The 17,592-nt window shown below is 46.1% G+C and overlaps 1 protein-coding gene and 1 long non-coding RNA gene across 4 annotated transcripts in view; one reads left to right on the top strand and one right to left on the bottom strand.

The window, feature by feature from the left end:
• Nucleotides 1-1,082: 1,082 nt before the first annotated feature.
• LOC112642551 (uncharacterized) lies at nt 1,083-11,939 on the bottom strand. The gene is made up of 2 exons (XR_003125314.3): nt 11,802-11,939; nt 1,083-1,307 (listed from the first exon to the last, which is right to left on the bottom strand). It is a non-coding gene; the product is annotated as an uncharacterized LOC112642551 (long non-coding RNA).
• NSUN4 (NOP2/Sun RNA methyltransferase 4) overlaps nt 11,909-17,592 on the top strand; it is an 18,423-nt gene continuing 12,739 nt past the window's right edge. Inside the window, exons 1-2 of one of the 3 annotated variants that reach the window (XM_025420221.3) lie at nt 11,909-12,041; nt 16,203-16,546. In XM_025420221.3, coding sequence (XP_025276006.1) covers nt 11,949-12,041; nt 16,203-16,546 — 437 coding nt within the window. In that variant the 5' untranslated portion in view covers nt 11,909-11,948. Of the gene's footprint in view, nt 12,042-12,840; nt 13,021-15,312; nt 15,453-16,202; nt 16,547-17,592 lie in introns of those variants that run through there. The other 2 variants (XM_025420223.3, XM_025420222.3) reach the window with 2 other exon arrangements.

The raw sequence follows: 17,592 nt of genomic DNA, 5'->3' as shown, positions 1-17,592 counted from the left end.
GAAGATACACGTTTGTGAAGGGAGAGGTACTGGATTCTAAGACGGGTGAGAAAAGGGCACTGGGGTAGGCAGTGCTGGTAATGGGAGATTGGTTACATACATAGAGTGGTGGGGGAATACTTAGTTAATATATTGAAGGTAATAAGTATTAGCAGAGAATGGAGTTACAATTAGGGAAAAGGAAAAAGCCAGAAGGAACCCAGCAGCATTGAGGTATTTTTATAAACTAGATAAATATAGATTTCGATGTAAGTATATATAGACATTAGAGTGTATATGTAGGGAATGTATATTTCTCTAGCTCAGCCCATAGAAGGCTTAATTCTCCAGTAAAAGGAACCAAGGCTCCTTGGAGAAATGGGTGAATCCAGGACTGGAAAGTATAAGATAAGCGTGGAACATTTTGTTTGTTCCAGCAAAAAGAAAATGCTCAAAGAACAATAGGGACATGTCAGAAGTACACAAAAACTACTAGCCAAATCCAGAACAATGTGAGCATCATAATATATAATGATAATACTGGATTTAAACTCACTGAATAAAATAAGCCATGATTCCATATTAATATAGCTAAATGAATCAATTAAAAGGTGAGGGGCACCTGGGTGGCTCAGTTAATTAAGCATCTGTCTTTAACTCAGGTCATAATCCCAGAGTCCTGGGATCAAGCCCTGCATTGGGCTCCCTGCTTGGTGTGGAGCCTGCTTTTCTCTCTCTGCCACTCCCCCTGCTTGTGCTCCTTCTCTCTCTGTCAAATAAATAAAATCTTAAAAAAAAAGGGTGAGGAAGTTGATACATCTTAAATACAAAAGGAGAATGTATACACTATAGTTGAAATGAAAGCTGACATCACACTAAGGAGACCAATAGCTGTACTGTAGGCAGCAATGAGAAAAACACAGCATCACCGTGATTTCTACAAAAAAACAGATCCGCTAAATCTAAACAGATGAACTGAGGGACATTTTATAAAACTGGATATAATACAAAATAATCCTAACTGTCTCAAGTTGGTAAAAGTCCAGGAGAGAGAGAACTGCTTCAGACACAAGGAGATTAAAGAGACAACTAAAGGCAACATGTGATTATAAACTGGATCTTTTTATTATTAAGGACATTATTGGGGCAATTGGTAAAACAAATGGGGTCTGAAATTAGATGGCAGTTAACATAATTAGTGTAATGAAATTATGAAAAAAAAAACCACCTCAATAAGTGTGTAGAATAGGGGCAGACTTGAGACGTAACAGCCAGTGTTGTGAACGGTTCACAAGCCCACGTCTCGTGTTAGATCTTGGCATATTTTCCTATAAAAACAGAAAATAGTGGTGAGTCTCCACAGTACTGCTAGTAACGTATGTTACTCAAAAGATAGGGAAGATGTTCTTCTAACTGGGGAGACAGAACAGAGTTTTAAGATTTTATTTAGGGGCACCTGGGTGGCTCAGTCAGTTGAGCATTTGCCTTTGGTTCAGGTCCTGATCCTGCATCCTGCTCCTTGCTCAGTGGGGAGCCTGCTTCTCCCTCTCCCTCTGCCATTCCCCTTGCTTGTGCTTACTGGCTCTGTCAAATAATTTGAGAGAGAGCATGCGTTGGGAGAGGAGCAGAGGGAGAGGGACAAGCAGACTTCCCGGTGAGCAGGGAGCCAGACACAGGGCTCGATCTCAGGGCCCTGAGATCATGACCTGAGCCAAAGGCAGATGCTTAACCAACTCAGCCACCCAGGTGCCCTGTGGCAGAGTCTTGTCCAATATGGTAGCCACTAACCACACACGGCTACTAAGCACTCAAAATATGGCTGAGGTATTGAGGTTTTAAATTTATTTAATTATAATTTAAATTTGAATTACTTTATGTTCAAATTGCTACATGTAGCTAGTAGTTACCATATTAGACAACAGAGGTCTAGGAGTTGCAGATTCAACCACCTGAATAGTAACTGAGGGAATTAGGCCCTGTAGGTGTTGGAGAAAGGCTTCTCCAAATGCAGTCAGCTGTTGCTATGTAGAAATGTACGTCCAGTGTTGCCAGATTACTTGTTAAGGAGCCAGAAATCCAAGTTTTATATGAAATCTTCCAATTTTTATTTTTGTGAAGATTTTATTTTTAAGATTCTATTTACTTGAAAGAAAATGAGTGGGGTGGGGAGGAGCAGAGAGAGAAAAGAAGCAGACTCCCTGCTGAGCAGGGAGCACAATGCAGAGCTCAGTCCCAGGACCCTGAAATCATGAACTGAGCCTAAGTTAGACACTTATCCAATTGAGCCACCCCAGGTGCCCTCCCAATTTTAATTTTTATTTATTTTTCCCCTCCCCATTTCCCAGTTTTTGAATGTAGACAGTTTATTTTTTACTTTTTTTTTTTTTTTAACGATTTTATTTAGTTGAGAGAGAGAAAGAGCAGGAGCCAGGGGTGGGGGTAGGGGTGGGGAACGGTAGCAGAAGGAGATGGAGAAGCAAGCTCCCTGCTGAGCAGTGAGCATGATTCGGGCCTCAATCCCAAAACCCTGAGATCATGACGTGAGCCACCCAGGTAATCTGACAGCTAACTTTTAGGTAGGACAAGTTAGGACAAATAAAACACATCTATGGGCTGTCTTTGGCTCACTAGTTTGCAATCTGTTTGCATATGAAAAAGACTACATGCAAATAGTTATAAAGTGAACCATGGCAAAAATGAGTACCTTGTGCTTCAGAAGTAACTGATATTCAGTATAGCCAGCAAGACTGCAGAAGCTTCATAGATGAAAATGTGGAGCTTCTGAGAACTTGAAGGATGTTTGGAAAAATAGGGTGAAGTGCCACTTGAATCTAGAAGGTCTTTCAATCTATTGTCCTAGTTACAGGGATGGCCTGCATTTCCCAGCCATTTCTGATTTAGAACTCATTTCATGATGATGTATAATCTCACAAATACCTTTATAAATGGTGGCATTGTATTTGTTGTATATAATCTGATTATTTTCAAACATCTCATTAAAATTTCAAACATACAGTAAAGCTGAAATTTTATAGTGAACATCCCTAAACTCATTACTCAGATTTTAGTGAATGGTTAGTAATGTGTTAATTAGTGTTACCATAGAAAGAACGAATTACCCAGAGAAAGAGCTCCAGAATTCTGCTTAGAGGATGCTTGAGTCTGTTGCTAAATATTAAGCAGCAAATGAATAGGGCAAAACTCCGTGTAGCCAGGCAATGAACTACTGGGTATCCATAAACTGAATAATTCCCAAAGTTAGCAGAGGATTGGGCGATGTTTGAGTTTTGACCAGCTAATGTGGGGAATTCCTTTTGAACTTGTTAAACACCTAGAGCATTGAACTTAAACTCCAGAAGATACTTCAGTAATAGGACTAAAATTAGCTCTAGAAAGAGGCCACTCAAGATAGGCTATACCCCATCTTAAAAAGGAGCCTTGAAAAGATCAAACTGATTCACAAAAAGCCTGACTGCCTGTTAGAACAAAGTTCAAGATGTTGGCGATCCTTGGGTGGTTCAGTGGTTTGGCGCCTGCCTTTCGCTCAGGGCATGATCCTGGAGTCCTGGGATCAAGTCCCATGTCAGGCTCCCTGCATGAGCCTGCTTCTCCCCTCTTCCTGTGTCTCTGCCCGGCCCCCTCTCTGTGTCTCTCATGAATAAATAAAATCTTAAAAAAAAAAGTTCAAGATGTTTTAAAAGAAGTCAACAAAATCTAGCATTCAACAATGTAAATTTCACAATACCAAGTGTTCAATAAAAAATCGCTAGACATGCAAAAAAAAAGTAGGCAAATGTGACCAGGAGAAAAATAGTCAATAAAAACAGACACATGATGATAAGATGATAAAAATAGTAGACAAGCACTTTGAAAGCACTATTACAGGGCAGCCCTGGTGGCGCAGCGGTTTAGCGCCGCCTGCAGCCCGGGGTGTGATCCTGGAGACCCGGAATCGAGTCCTGCGTCGGGCTTCCTGCATGGAGCCTGCTTCTCCCTCTGCCTGTGTCTCTGCCTCTCTCTCGCTCTCTCTGAATGAATAAATAAATAAATCTTAAAAAAAAAAGCACTATTACAAATGTGCCCAAGGATTTAATGGAAATGAACATAATGAGAGAAATGAAAAATATAAAATGAATCAAATAGAATTTCTGGAGCTTAAAAGTACAATATCTGGGGGTTCTTGGGTGGCTCAGTCGGTTAAGCGTCTGACTCTTGATTTTGCCTCAGGTCATGATCTCAGGATTGTGAATCGAGCCTTGGATGGGCTCTGCTCAGCGCCAAGTCTGCTTAAGTTATTCTCTCTTAGGGACGCCTGGGTGGCTCAGCGGCTGACTGTCTGCCTTCAGCTCAGGGCGTGATCTCAGGTCCTGGGATCGAGTCCCCCATCGGGCTCCCTGCGAGGACCCTGCTTCTCCCTCTGCCTATGTCTCTGCCTCTGTGTGTGTATGTGTGTGTCTCTCATGAATAAATAAAATCTTAAAAAAAAAAACTCTCTCTTTTCCCTGTCCTCCCCCACTCACACTCACACACTCTCTCTCTCAAAAAAAAAAAAAAAAAAGCACAATATCTGAAACTTAAAATTCACTGGAAAAGACTGGCAAATATTACACACTGAGGAAGAAAAAGAATAGGTGTACTTGTATGTTCTTGGAGATACAGCAACAGAAACTATACAAACTTGAAGGACAAGAGAAAAACACTAAAAATAGATGAACAATGAAAAAGCAAGCTGTGAGACAGTATCAAATGGCCCAGAAGACAGAGGAGGAAGTTGAGGGGTGGGAGAGAGTTGAAAGGAAGAGAGGGAAAAAAATTCTGAGCAGGGGATACCAAATTTTTTTAAAAGATTTTATTTATTTATTCATAGAGATGCAGAGAGAGAGAGAGAGAGAGGCAGAGACACAGGCAGAGGGAGAAGCAGGCTACATGCAGGGAGCCTGACGTGGGACTCGATCCCAGGCCTCCAGGATCATGTCCTGGGATGCAGGCGGCTCTAAACCGCTGCACCACCGGGGGATACCAAATTTTTAAAAAATATTTATTTGAGAGAGAGAGAGAACAAGCAGGGGGAGTGGCAGACAGAGGGAGAGGGAGAAGCAGGCTTCCTGTGGAGCAGTCAGCCCAATGTGGAACTAGATCACGGGCCCTGGGATCATGACCCGAGCCAAAGGCAGACACTTAATAGAACCACCCAGGTGCCCCAAATTACTTTATTTGGAGGAATGTACAAATGAAAGAGCTTAAGTAGATGTTCTGGAACAGAAAAAAAAAAATCTGAAACAGTAATGGTTGAAATTTTCCAAGTATAACGAAAATTATAAGCTCCTTTATTTACCGGAAGCTCAACAGACTCCAATTAGTCTCAAAACACTCCAATCAGAATAAACAGAAAGGAAATCACATCAAGTCACTTATCACCAAATTGCTGAAAACCAGTGAAAAAAAGAAAATCTTGAAAAAGAAAAGATGCATTACATACAGAGGCACGACAAGAATTACTGCCCACTTAAGAAAGCTCATCTTTAGGGACGGTTGGGTGGCTCAGCAGTTGAGCATCTGCCTTTGGCTCAGGTCATAATCCCGGAATCCTGGGATCAAGTCTCACAACAGGCTACCCGCATGGAACCTGCTTCTCCCTCAGCCTGTGTCTCTACCTCTCTCTGTGTGTCTCTCATGAATAAATAAATATTTAACAACAACAAAAAAAGAAAACTCATCTTTAAAAAAGTGTTGAAAGAAAAAAAGTAGTGTTGAAAGAGGTAAATTTTTTAAAAAGATTTTATTTATTTATTCATGAGAGACACAGAGAGAGAGAGAGGCAGAGGCAGAGGGAGAAGCAGGCTCCACTCGGGGAGCCCAACGTGGGACTCAATCCCGGGTCTCCAGGATCACACCCTGGGCTGAAGGTGGCGCTAAACCGCTGAGCCATTCGGGCTGCCCTATTACACAATATGTTAACTAGAATTATATATATATATATATATAATTCTAGTTAACATTATATATATGTATAATGTTAACTAGAATTTTTAAAAATGAAAGAAACAAAATAACATGGGTACATAGAATATTTTCTTATTTTAAAAATTTATTTAAAAGGTAGTTAGCAATAAAAAGAACACATTAAGTAGAAATTATAAAGAATAGAAATCTGTGAAATAGAAAAGGAGAAAACCAACAAAACCAAAAAAATTTTTTTTAAGTTATATATTTTTAAATTTTATTTATTTATGATAGTCACAGAGAGAGAGAGAGAGAGGCAGAGACACAGGCAGAGGGAGAAGCAGGCTCCATGCAGGGAGCCCGACGTGGGACTCGATCCCGGGTCTCCAGGATCGCGCCCTGGGCCAAAGGCAGGCGCTAAACCGCTGCGCCACCCAGGGATCCCCAAGTTATTTATTTTTTTTAAAGTTATTTATTTATTCATGAGAGACACACAGAGAGAGGCAGAGACATAGGCAGAGGGAGAAGCAGGCTCCATTCAAGGAGCCCAATGTGGGACTCGATCCCTGATCCCAGGATCAGGCCGAGCCAAAGGCAGATGCTCAACTGCTGAGCCACCCAGGCGTCCCCCCAAAATTGTTTCTTTGTAAGGTTCAATAAAATGAACCTCTAGTTAGGCTGATAAAAGTACCCAAGAGAGAAGATACAATTTACCAATATCAGTGATGAGAGAGGGGACATTTCTATAGATCCTACAAATCAGGGGTCAGCAGCCTTTTTCTATAAAGATTCAGATAGTAGGGCAGCCTGGGTGGCTGAATCTGGCCTGTGCTATAGTTTGATGCCCCTTGCTACAGACACTAAAAGGAAGAAATCTCCAACTTACATGAAGTGAACACATTATTTAAAAGTCTCAAATTGGGATCCCTGGGTGGCGCAGCGGTTTGGCGCCTGCCTTTGGCCCAGGGCGCGATCCTGGAGACCCGGGATCAAATCCCACATCGGGCTCCTGGTGCATGGAGCCTGCTTCTCCCTCTGCCTGTGTCTCTGCCTCTCTCTCTTTCTCTCTGTGTGACTATCATAAATAAATAAAAAATAAATAAATAAATAAAATAAAAGTCTCAAATTGCTTTAAAAAAAAAGGAGGGGGGGGGATCCCTGGGTGGCTCAGCGGTTTGGCACCTGCCTTCGGCCCAGGGTGTTATCCTGGAGACCCGGGATCGAGTCCCACATCGGGCTCCCTGCATGGAGCCTGCTTCTCCCTCTGCCTGTATCTCTGCCTGCCTCTCTCTCTCTCTGTATCTCTCATGAATAAATAAATAAAATCTTTAAAAAATAAAAGTTTCAAATTGTTAAAACTGCTATAAGAAGAATTAAAAAATTCAAATAGCCCTGTAACAGTTTCTCAAATTTTAGCAGTCTTGACATTTGGGGCTAGATAATTCTTTGTGTGGGGGATAGGGTTTTCAGCAGTATCCCTGGCTTCTATCTACTATATGCCAGAAGCACCATCTGATTATAATAATCCTAAATATCTCCAGATGCTACCAAATGTCCCCTGGGAAGGGGTATCACCTCTGGTTGAAATTCACGGCCCTACATCAATGAAAGAAATTGACTTCATAATTAAAAAACCTTCCCTTCCTTCTCACCCTGTATTTCCCATCCCTGCAAAACAAAACAAAAATAAAAAACACCCAAACACCCAACTCCAGGCCCAGATGGCTTCACTGCTGAATTCTATTAATAATTTAAGGAAGTGGGGAACCTGGCTGACTCAGAAGGGCATGTGACTCTTGATCTTGGGGTCATTTATTTATAAATAAATAAAACGAAAAAGTAATAACTGAAGGAAGAAATAATACCAATTCTATAAAAATTCTTTCAAAAAATAGAAATGATGGGAGACTTCCCAAACTCATGTTATGAATCCAGTATCACCCTGATATCAAAATCAAAGACGTTACAGAAGGAGAAAATTTCAGGAAAATATCCTCCATCAACAGAGATGTAAGAATTTAACAATATATAAAAAGAGTAATACATCATGAACTGTTTTTTTTTTTTTTTTTTTTTTTTTTACAGGAATTCAAAGTTGGGGAATGCCTGGGTGGCTCAGTGGTTGAGCATCTGCCTTTGGCTCAGGGTTTGATCCAGTGGTTCTGGGATCAAGTCCCGCATTAGGCTCCTTGCATGGAGCCTGCTTCTCCTCCCTCTGCCTGCGTCTCTGCCTCTCTCTCTCTCTCTGTGTGTGTCTCATGAATAAATAAATAAAATCTTAAAAAAAAATCTTAACTAGGAAAGAAGGCAACTTTCTCAATCTTGTATAGGACATCTGTTGTAAAAACAACTATGGTTAACATCATATATAATGATGAAATACTGAATGCTTTCCCCTGAAGAATGGGAACAAGGCACTCTACTACTACCACCTATATTGAACAGTGTACTGTAAATCATAAATAGTAAAATAATGCAAAGAAAAAAATGAATTCAGATTGTAAAGAAGTGTCTTTATAGAAGACAAGACATTATGTATAGAAAAGGTGAAGATATTTCCAAAAAAGTTACCAAAACATAATTTTTAAAAAGATTTTATTTATTTATTCATTAAAGACACACACAGAAAGAGAGAGGCAGAGACACAGGCAGAGGGAGAAGCAGGCTCCACAGGGAGCCTGACTCAGAACTCGATCCCTGGTCTCCAGGATCGCACCCTGGGCCGAAGCTGGCGCTAAACCGCCGAGCCACCCGGCCTGTCCCCAAAACATAATTTAACTTAGCAAAGTGTCAGGATAGAAGATCAATAGAAATCAAATATATATATATATATATTTTGAAATCAAATATATTTTAAAAGCATTTTCTTGAAAAATGAACAATGTAAGCCTGTCACTTCAAGAAAAACAATTGATAGTACTAGTTGCCAGAGATAAAAATTAAGCTTTCAAGCAAAATTAGGATTTGGAGGGATGCCTGGTGGCTCAGTGGTTTGGCACCTGCCTTTGGCCCAGGGCGCTATCCTGGAGACCCCGGATCGAGTCCCACGTCAGGCTCCTTGCACGGAGCCTACTTCTCCATCTGCCTGTGTCTCTGCCTCTCTCTCTCTCTCTATATATATATATATCTCTCATGAATTAAAAAAAAAAAAAGCCAGACATTAATTTGCCAGATATTTGTAAAATAATGCATTTGTAACTCTTCTAAATTTCTAAATGAGGATAGGACCTGTGGTCAGAAAAGGCTGCCATGAGCTTTTTTTTTTTTTTTTTTTTTTAAAGGCTTTTCTCTATGTACATACCTTCCTCCATCTTACAACTCCTAGGTCCCTGTAACAAACTCATCTTTCACTCAGTCACTCATTCAATAAACTTTTATTGAGAGCCAACTATGTACCACATACAGTTCTAGGTGCTGATAATTCAACAATGAATTAAAGAAAATCCTTGATTTTTAAAATCTTACATTCTAGTGAGGGCAAAACTGGTAAGAAGAATTGTTCAGAATTTGTAAATGGGCAGAAGAGAATTACTGGGTGCTCCTTTACATAGTGCTAGGATATACCTTGGATCAACTTTATATTGACTAGGGTACTGCACAACTTTGTAGGTGTTAGGTTAATTTGTAGAAAACCAATGGCGGGCAACCCAGGTGGCTCAGCGGTTTAGCGCTGCCTGCAGCCCAGGGAGTGATCCTGGAGACCCAGGATTGAGTCCCATGTCGGGCTCCCCACATGGAGCCTACTTCTTCCTCTGCCTGTGTCTCTGCCCTTCTCCCTCTCTCTTTCTCATGAATAAATAAAATCTTAAAAAAGAAAAGAAAAGAAAACCAATGGCAATGCAAGTGATTCCTAGCCGTAGTGATGCAATAGAATTTTGATCAGTAGAGATGGGATTGATTTCCATCTGGTAGAAGCAATAATCCCAAACATTACAGTTTATTACTTAATAAGATATCAACATTTTTGCAACTATTAACAAATTCATTTCAGCATTCCTTTGGCTGATAACCTAAATCTCTGAAACTCAAGTTCTCATTTGAACAAGCCTTACCATCTAACTGGTTCCCTCATTACTTAGGCTAATGATGGAGGAGCAGTTTCTTATGATGAATAAAATCTTTGGTATTTTTTATCTTTGTATAAGGATTATGTTTCCACCTTTTGAAAATTATAATTTAGCAGACTGTATGAAAAAATACATGTTATAAGAATAAAAGCAGGTTAGGAGGGCAGCTATTAACTGGTGGTGTAGGATATACTAGTTTAGATAGATAGGGCCAATCAATCAGCAAGTCCTGTTAATTCTCCCTGTATTTTAAGTGGAATCAATCCTTTTCTCTACCTTTACTGGCACCACAGTAATCCAGAATCATCTTCTCTCATCTGATCTCCCTGCTGTAAGCCTACTTACTATAATTATCAACTGTCAGATGATTTTTTTTTTAGTGATAAACACAAGATTCTATTTATGATATTTAAAGTTTCGGTAACTATTCCTGTAAATGAGGAAATAAAGGTATATGTTTTTCACGGGGACTTTACAACCCACATCAAGAAGAATACAATTTGACCAGAGGCTAAAAATTCCCTCATTCACATGCAGCTTTGGGAGTTCACAATCCATAAAGTACTGGAAAAGCTCAAAGTGCTACAAGGGTTCCTCACTACTTCTAATTTTCTATGGTAGCGAAGAGATTGTGGTCTTAAAATTCACACCTGCTTCATCACTCCTGTAACTCCAATAAAAATGTACCTAATTTCCTGCCTCCTGAAACTGACAGGACTCTGATGGAGTTTGAAATAGTGGCTGATATCTTTTGAATACTTCAGCTTTACTGACCGCTCACATCTGTACTGCTGCTGACTCTCTGCCTAGAGATGAGGTCCCCAGGGCCCCATCTTTGGGCTCTATTAACTGGCTGGAGCAGCTCACAGATCTCAGGAAACCCTTACTCACTAGATCGCTCGTTTATTATTAAGGGATATAACTCAGGGCAGCCCAGGTGGCTCCGCGGTTTAGCGCCGCCTTGGGCCCAGGGCCTGATCCTGGAGACCCGGGATCGAGTCCCGCATCGGGCTCCCAGCGTGGAGCCTGCTTCTCCCTCTGCCTGTGTCTCTGCCTCTTTCTGTGTGTCTCTCATGATTAAATAAATAAAATATTAAAAAAAAAAAAGGATATAACTCAGAAACAGTCAGATGGAGGAGATGCATAGTGCAAAGTATAGGGAAGGGACACGGAGCTCCCACGCTCTCTCCCAACACCTAGTACACGTGTATGCACCAACCAGTAAGCCCCCGGATGATCTGTTTTGTTTTTGTTTTAAGATTTTATTTATTTATTCATTAGAGACAGAGAGAGGGGCAGAGACACAGGCAGAGGGAGATGCAGGAGCCCGACGCGGGACTCGATCCCGGGACCCCGGGGTCACACCCTGGGCCGAAGGCAGGCGCTAAACCGCTGAGCCACCCAGGGATCCCCATTTTTAAAAGTCCCGACCTGATCATATCCTTTCTACTGGCCCCGTACGGTGGAGTCAAGTTTTGTGGCGACTACCGCTTACACAATTCGAGGGCCTTCTTTAAAACAATCATTAAGCCCAGGGCCAAAGGAGCGCCGCAAGTGACAGGTTCTCAAACCTCAAGCTTCGTGGGCTTCACTCTAAAGCCGCCTCTGCCCACAAGTCTGGCCTCGCCTTCTCTGCCTGGAGGCCCCCCGGCCCCCGCCCCGCTGCTTCAGGCTCACCCGCCGGTCCCAGGCCTCGCTCCTCCCCCAACCGGTGGGCTGGGGCTTTAACCGAGTCTCTCCCAAAGCCCAGACCTCCCGGCAGGGGCCCCATTCCGAGCACCCACGGAAGACCCCTGGCGGGCGGGCTGGCACCTGCTGGCAGGGTGGGCCGGGCCCCGGGGCTCCAGGGGCCGCCCGACTCCCCGCCTCTCTGCGCCTGAGCGGCGCCGCCGCGTCTCCGGAACCCGCGCGTACGCCGTCGCGGTTCCGGCCGGAATTCCTCGGCGCTGCACGCGGGCGATGGCCGCGCTGGTCGGGAGGCGAGCTCGGGACGTGCTGAAGCGCGCGCCCTTCGCGACCGTCCCGCGGAGACACCGGCACAAGAAGAAATGGGTAACGTCGGGCCGCCGCCCCCCGCAAAGCTGCCCCGGCGCCTCCACGGCCCGGCCCCCGGGACGCCCCCGCCCTCCCCCGCCCTCCCCCGCCCGCAGGGGCGTCACGAGGCCCCCCCCTTTCCTGTCTGTTACGTCTTCGCCTCCGTCCGCCCCTTTATTTCGTCACAAGGCTGGGGCTGTCGCCGCGGTTACGTCAGCGCCCTCCCGACTCCGCCCCTCTAAGTTACGTCATCGCCCGCCCTCATTCTTTCAGTTATGTCACCGCCCCTTGCTCCCCGCCTCCGGGCGACCTTCCCCTTGGCCCCCACTCTCCCTCCCTCCCTTCCTTTCCTACCCCGTCCCCCCCCCCCCCATGACCTCTCCTCCGCCTTTCCTCCTAGAACTTTCAGCCCGGCCGACCTCCCCCCTCGAAAAATGTTTTAGCGACAACCCCTTCCTCCCTGGGTCTCCGCCGCCCCCCGGGAAAGGATTCAACCCCATCCTTACCCTCGGGGTGCCTCTGGCGCCCAGGAAGGGTTACAGCGATCACCCTGCGCACCCTCCCGGCCTCTCCCCGAACCCAGGCGAAGCGTGCAGCGACTCCTCCCACCCGCTCGACTCCCCCCACTTCTCCGGGGACCCTTTCTGCGGCCTCCCCTGTGGGCCCGGCCTTTCCCCGCTGACCGCCTCGCCCTCCTCGCGACCCAGACGGCTTCGCTCCCCGCCGCCGCCCCCGTCCCCGCCGCCCCAGCCCGCGCTGCGCCCCGTGAGATGTTCTTTAGAACCCTGTTCTCCAGTCCTTGCCAGGCCTTGCTGCCGCGAGCCCATCCTCTTGCGTTCGCCTCCTTCGAGCCCTTGTTTTGACCGGTTCGGCCTTCTGGGGTCCCCCCCTGTTCGTCCGCAGAGGCCTTACTGCAGCTGGATCAGTCCCCCGAGAACACCGCGTCCCTGCCCCCGAGGCCCTTGCGTTGACCAGCCGAGTTACCTCTGTTACTGTGGTGGGTACCCTTCGGCCCTGGTAACCAGCCCGGTGACTTCCCCTCCTCTTCCTCATCGGCCCTTGGGAACCAGCCCGGTGACTTCCCCGGTCCTCCCTCATGTGCCTTTGGAAACCGGCCCCATGATTTCACCTTCTGTCACCTCTGGGCCCCAGGGGACTTGCCCCATTGTTTCACCTACTGTTGCTCATAGGCCCCTGGCAACTGGCCTGGTTATTTCACCTCCTCTTGCTCACCGGCCCATGGAGATCAGATCTGTGGTTTCTCCACCCCTTTCTCACAGGGTTTTGGAAACTGGGCCCATCTTCTCACCTGTGCTCTGCACCTGGTCCTCAGGCAAAAGTTATAATGACCCTCCTCTCTCCCCAGCATGTTCCCTACCCTCTGGCAGCTTTTGCCAAGGTTGCCTTAAGCCTCCAGACTCTTGTGAACCTAAACCACAGCTTGACTTGCCCCTTGGGAAAAATTGCTGTGGCCCCCCACTTTCTTCTCAGGCAGGCACATCCTGCCCTCCCAGCTCGTCTCAGGAGGGCTCCTTTCACCATTCCCATTTTTCTCAAGAGGCCCACACCCCTGCGCCTGCTGGCCCTTGCTGTGCCATCCGCCTGCCTGTTAGGACTACTGGCTCTCCTTGCTCACCCCCATCCCAGGCTCCTGTGAAGCCTTGCTGTGAGTCCGTCTTCACCTGGGAGACTGGTGGGAGCTCTTGCCTCTTTGTGGAGCCAGGCACCACACTCTCTTGTTCCCCCTGTCCCCCGGAACTGCCTCTTCCCCTGTCCTCTCACTGTCCCTATCCTGTCTTCTCCTTCCCTTCCCCCCTCGGCAACCAGTTCATATCTCCACCCCAGTCACCCCCCCACAGAAGCTATAATGAACCACCTCTCCCTACCCCAGCTTGCCCACAAGTGAAGTCCCCCAAATGCCCAGAGTTAAAACCACCGTGTCCTCCCCACAGATGTCGCTCCCTGATCATTCCTCTCCAGCACAGTCCTCTTGAACAGCCCAGGCCTCCTAAGGCCTGTGCCTCTCCTCCACCTCCCTCCCACCCTTCTGGTCCTTCTTGTATGGTGACATCCATTACCACTTGCTCAAATTCCTGCCCCAAAGAACTTCCCCAAAGAACTGCCTTACCTACTGTGATCCCTAGGACCCTCAAACCTGTTATCCCCACTTGTCTTCCCCTTCGCCTTCCTTTTTGTTCTGTCCCACCCAATACTTATGTTCAGAGCAGCCCCTGTGGGCTCCCCATAGGACCCCCATGCAATACCCATGTATATTCTGTGGTTCCCTCAACTTCTGATCCCTGCCCACTCCTTGGCCCCCCTCAGTGTCATAAGCTGCCCATAGTGTCCCCCTGTGGCATTTATAGCACTCCCAAGTGCCCACCCCAACCTCGTCGCCTGCCTGTGCCACCTCCCTGTTCCACCCACATCTATTCTTTTATCCCTTTGCGGACACCCTTTGATCCTCAGTGTTTACCCATTGCCCCCCAACCCCGATGCCACCCTGATACTATGCCCTGTGGCTTCCATGTCTACTCTGTGGCCCCTCGAGGCCCCCGCAAAGAGTGCCCTCAGGTCCCCTATAGCTGTCCTTTGTCTTCATCCAAGACTTCTAGCTGTAGCTCTAATCTCAGCCGTAGTTCAGCTGTTATTATTAGTGAATGCCAGAGTAGTGACAGCCACAGCAAGAATGAGAATACCCACCACCCCAGAAGAAGTCGAAGTCAAAGCAAGAGTTTCCATCCTCAAAGAACTCAGAGCCAGAACAGGAGTCCTGGTCGAAAGAGAAGTAGGAGCCAGAGCAATAGTCCCCACCAAAGCGTGAATCAGGATAAGAGTGAGAATCTTCAGGGTAGCGGAAATCAGGGCCAGAGTGAGAGTTCACAGTGTAGCAAAAATCAGAGCCAAAGTAAGAGTCCTCGCCATGGCAGACGGCGGGGCAAGAGCAAGAGTCCCCACCACAGCAGGAGCCAGAGCAAGAGTCCCCGCCCTGGCAAAGGTCAAGGCCAGAGCCAGAGTCCCTGTCACAGCAGAAGTCATGGTCGTCACAGCAGAAGTCATGGTCGGAGCAAGAGTCCCCGCCATAACAAGAAATGAGGGCCAGAGGACCAAACCCAAAGTGCAGGCTGGAGCAAAATTAATATTATTAGGACTGCTAGCCCGAGCGAGTGTCCCAGCTGTGGCAACCTGGCCCGACCTAGGGACCCCACAGCCAACATCTTCATTTTCCTTTTAATCTGTGTTTCTGCTCTGCAAGCCTGATTCCAGTCCTGCTCTGCTACCCCCACAGAAGTCCCCATTTTTTGTTTACACCACGAGGTTTCTGTGAATTCTCCTTATCCCACCTTCCTGGGGTCTAGGAACTCTCCCCAAATGACCCTCAGCCCTGTGATTCTAAGCATTATGGTGTCCGTCATCGCATGACCTTAGGTAAGTTACTGTATCTCTCCACCAAATGTGGAAGGTGGGTATCTTTTGTATCTCACTGAGCTGTTCTGGTGCCCACAGAAGCTAGGAGACAAGAAAATGCTTTAGAAGATGAAAGGACTGTTGAGAAAGAAAGCGTCTTTTGTTTTTCAGGCTGAAGCTTCCCCCAGGGCCTTCGTAGTTTCTTCCAACCTTCTGTAGACTTTCCTCAGAGTCCTATCCTGAGCTCCCAGTTCTCTTAAGTTCTTCTTCCTCCCGGGCCTCAAGGATCACCCCCTTTCTGGGTGACCCACACATGGTGTTGTGAGAACTACAGCTTTTTTCCTCACAACTCAGAGCCCTCATTGAACTGATTTAGAAAGGCAGGCACCCAGTACTTTTCTCTTTCATACTTCTATTCTGGCTGGCAGAGGCAGGATGCAAAGGCAGGAGTGGGCACTAGCTGGTTCTGTGTTTACTGCAGGGCTCTGAGGTATTGGTGAGGTCAGGTGGTAGGGGAGAGGTAAGACTTGGGGGGATCTCTGGGTGGCTCAATGGTTTAGCACCTGCCTTTGGCCTGGGGCATAATCCTGGAGTCTTGGGATCGAGTCCCACATCAGGCTCCCTGCATGGAGCCTGCTTCTCCCTCTGCCTGTGTCTCTGCCTGTGTCTCTGCCTCTCTCTCTCTCTGTCTCTCATGAATAAATAAATAAAATCTTGAAAAAAAAAAAAAAAAGACTTGGAAGATCATTAAACCCATTCTTTTCCTTTCAGGCTGCCACAGAGCCCAAATTTCCTGCCACCCAACTGGCTCTGCAGAATTTTGACATGACCTACAGTGTGCAATTTGGTGATCTTTGGCCATCCATCCGGGTCAGTCTCCTTTCAGAGCAGAAGTATGGTGCGCTGGTTAATAACTTTGCTGCCTGGGATCATGTGAGTGGGGAGCTGGAGCAGCTGAATGCCAGGGACTTTGTGAGTGAAGCCATCTCCCACGGGGAACCAGAGCCAGAGAGTGGCCAAACTACAACTCCACCTCAAGCTTCTGGGGCCTACAGCCCGAACCTTCGATGCTTCACTTTTGCCAGAGGGGATGTCAGTCGGTTCCCTCCTGCCAGGTAGGATCTGGAGCCATGGCTGGGGTTGTCCTGGGTGTCTTCTGGAAGTAGACGGAAAAAATATTTATCGAGTGCTTATATATGCTAGGTGTTTTTCTGAGTGTTGTGTGTGCATTATCTCCTTTGTTCTGTCAACAGCCTTCTGAGGTAGGTAATATTATTGTTCCTCTTTTACATTTGAGGAGACAGGTGCAGAGAAGTTAAGGTACGTTCTTGCTTTAGGTCCCTGAGATACCAAGTGGTACAGCTAGTGTTTAGACCTGCAGCATTTTGACTCCAGAACCTGCGCTTTGAACCTGTTCTGCTCTGATGCCCCCTATGGAAGACAGCGTCTCTGACTTGAGCACTTATTATACCCTCTACAGTTAAAATGTGTATTATTTACAACTGCTTTCTCATTTTGCCCTCATAGCCACCCATCCAGATGAGTAGGACAAATAAACTCACAGTAGCAAAGAATGAGTGAGACTTACCTGGGACACATAGTACCAGAGGGGTTGTTGGTGAGGGGACTTCTGGTCTTCTCAGCCAGTGCTCAGGTGTATATGAAGTTGAAGCCCTCATGGAACTTACAGTCTAGTGAGAAACTATTTATATATAGTGAGAAACTATTCTATTAAGAAACTATAATTGTGGGATCCCTGGGTGGCGCAGCGGTTTAGCGCCTGCCTTTGGCCCAGGGCGCGATCCTGGAGACCCAGGATCGAATTCCACATCGGGCTCCCGGTGCATGGAGCCTGCTTCTCCCTCTGCCTATGTCTCTGCCTCTCTCTCTCTCTCTCTCTCTCTCTGTGACTATCATAAATAAATAAAAATTAAAAAAAAAAGAAACTATAATTGTGATAAGTGCTACAAAGGAAAAGTACAAGATACTATGAAGTTTTATAATTAGGAGATCTAACCCAGTCTTTTCTGAGGAAATGAAGTTTAAGTGAAGACCTGAAAATGAATAAGAATTAAAGCTTGGAAAATGAATAGGAATTAAATGGGGATGGGGATGGGGGTGAGAGGCTATAGAAGGTGGCAGAGCCAGATTTTGAAGGTCT

The sequence above is a fragment of the Canis lupus genome, chromosome 15 (genome assembly GCF_003254725.2).
Source record: "Canis lupus dingo isolate Sandy chromosome 15, ASM325472v2, whole genome shotgun sequence".
NCBI classification, from domain to species: domain Eukaryota; kingdom Metazoa; phylum Chordata; class Mammalia; order Carnivora; family Canidae; genus Canis; species Canis lupus.
The sequence above is the reverse complement of the archived record's forward strand: the minus strand, read 5'-3'. Positions and strand labels throughout refer to the sequence as shown.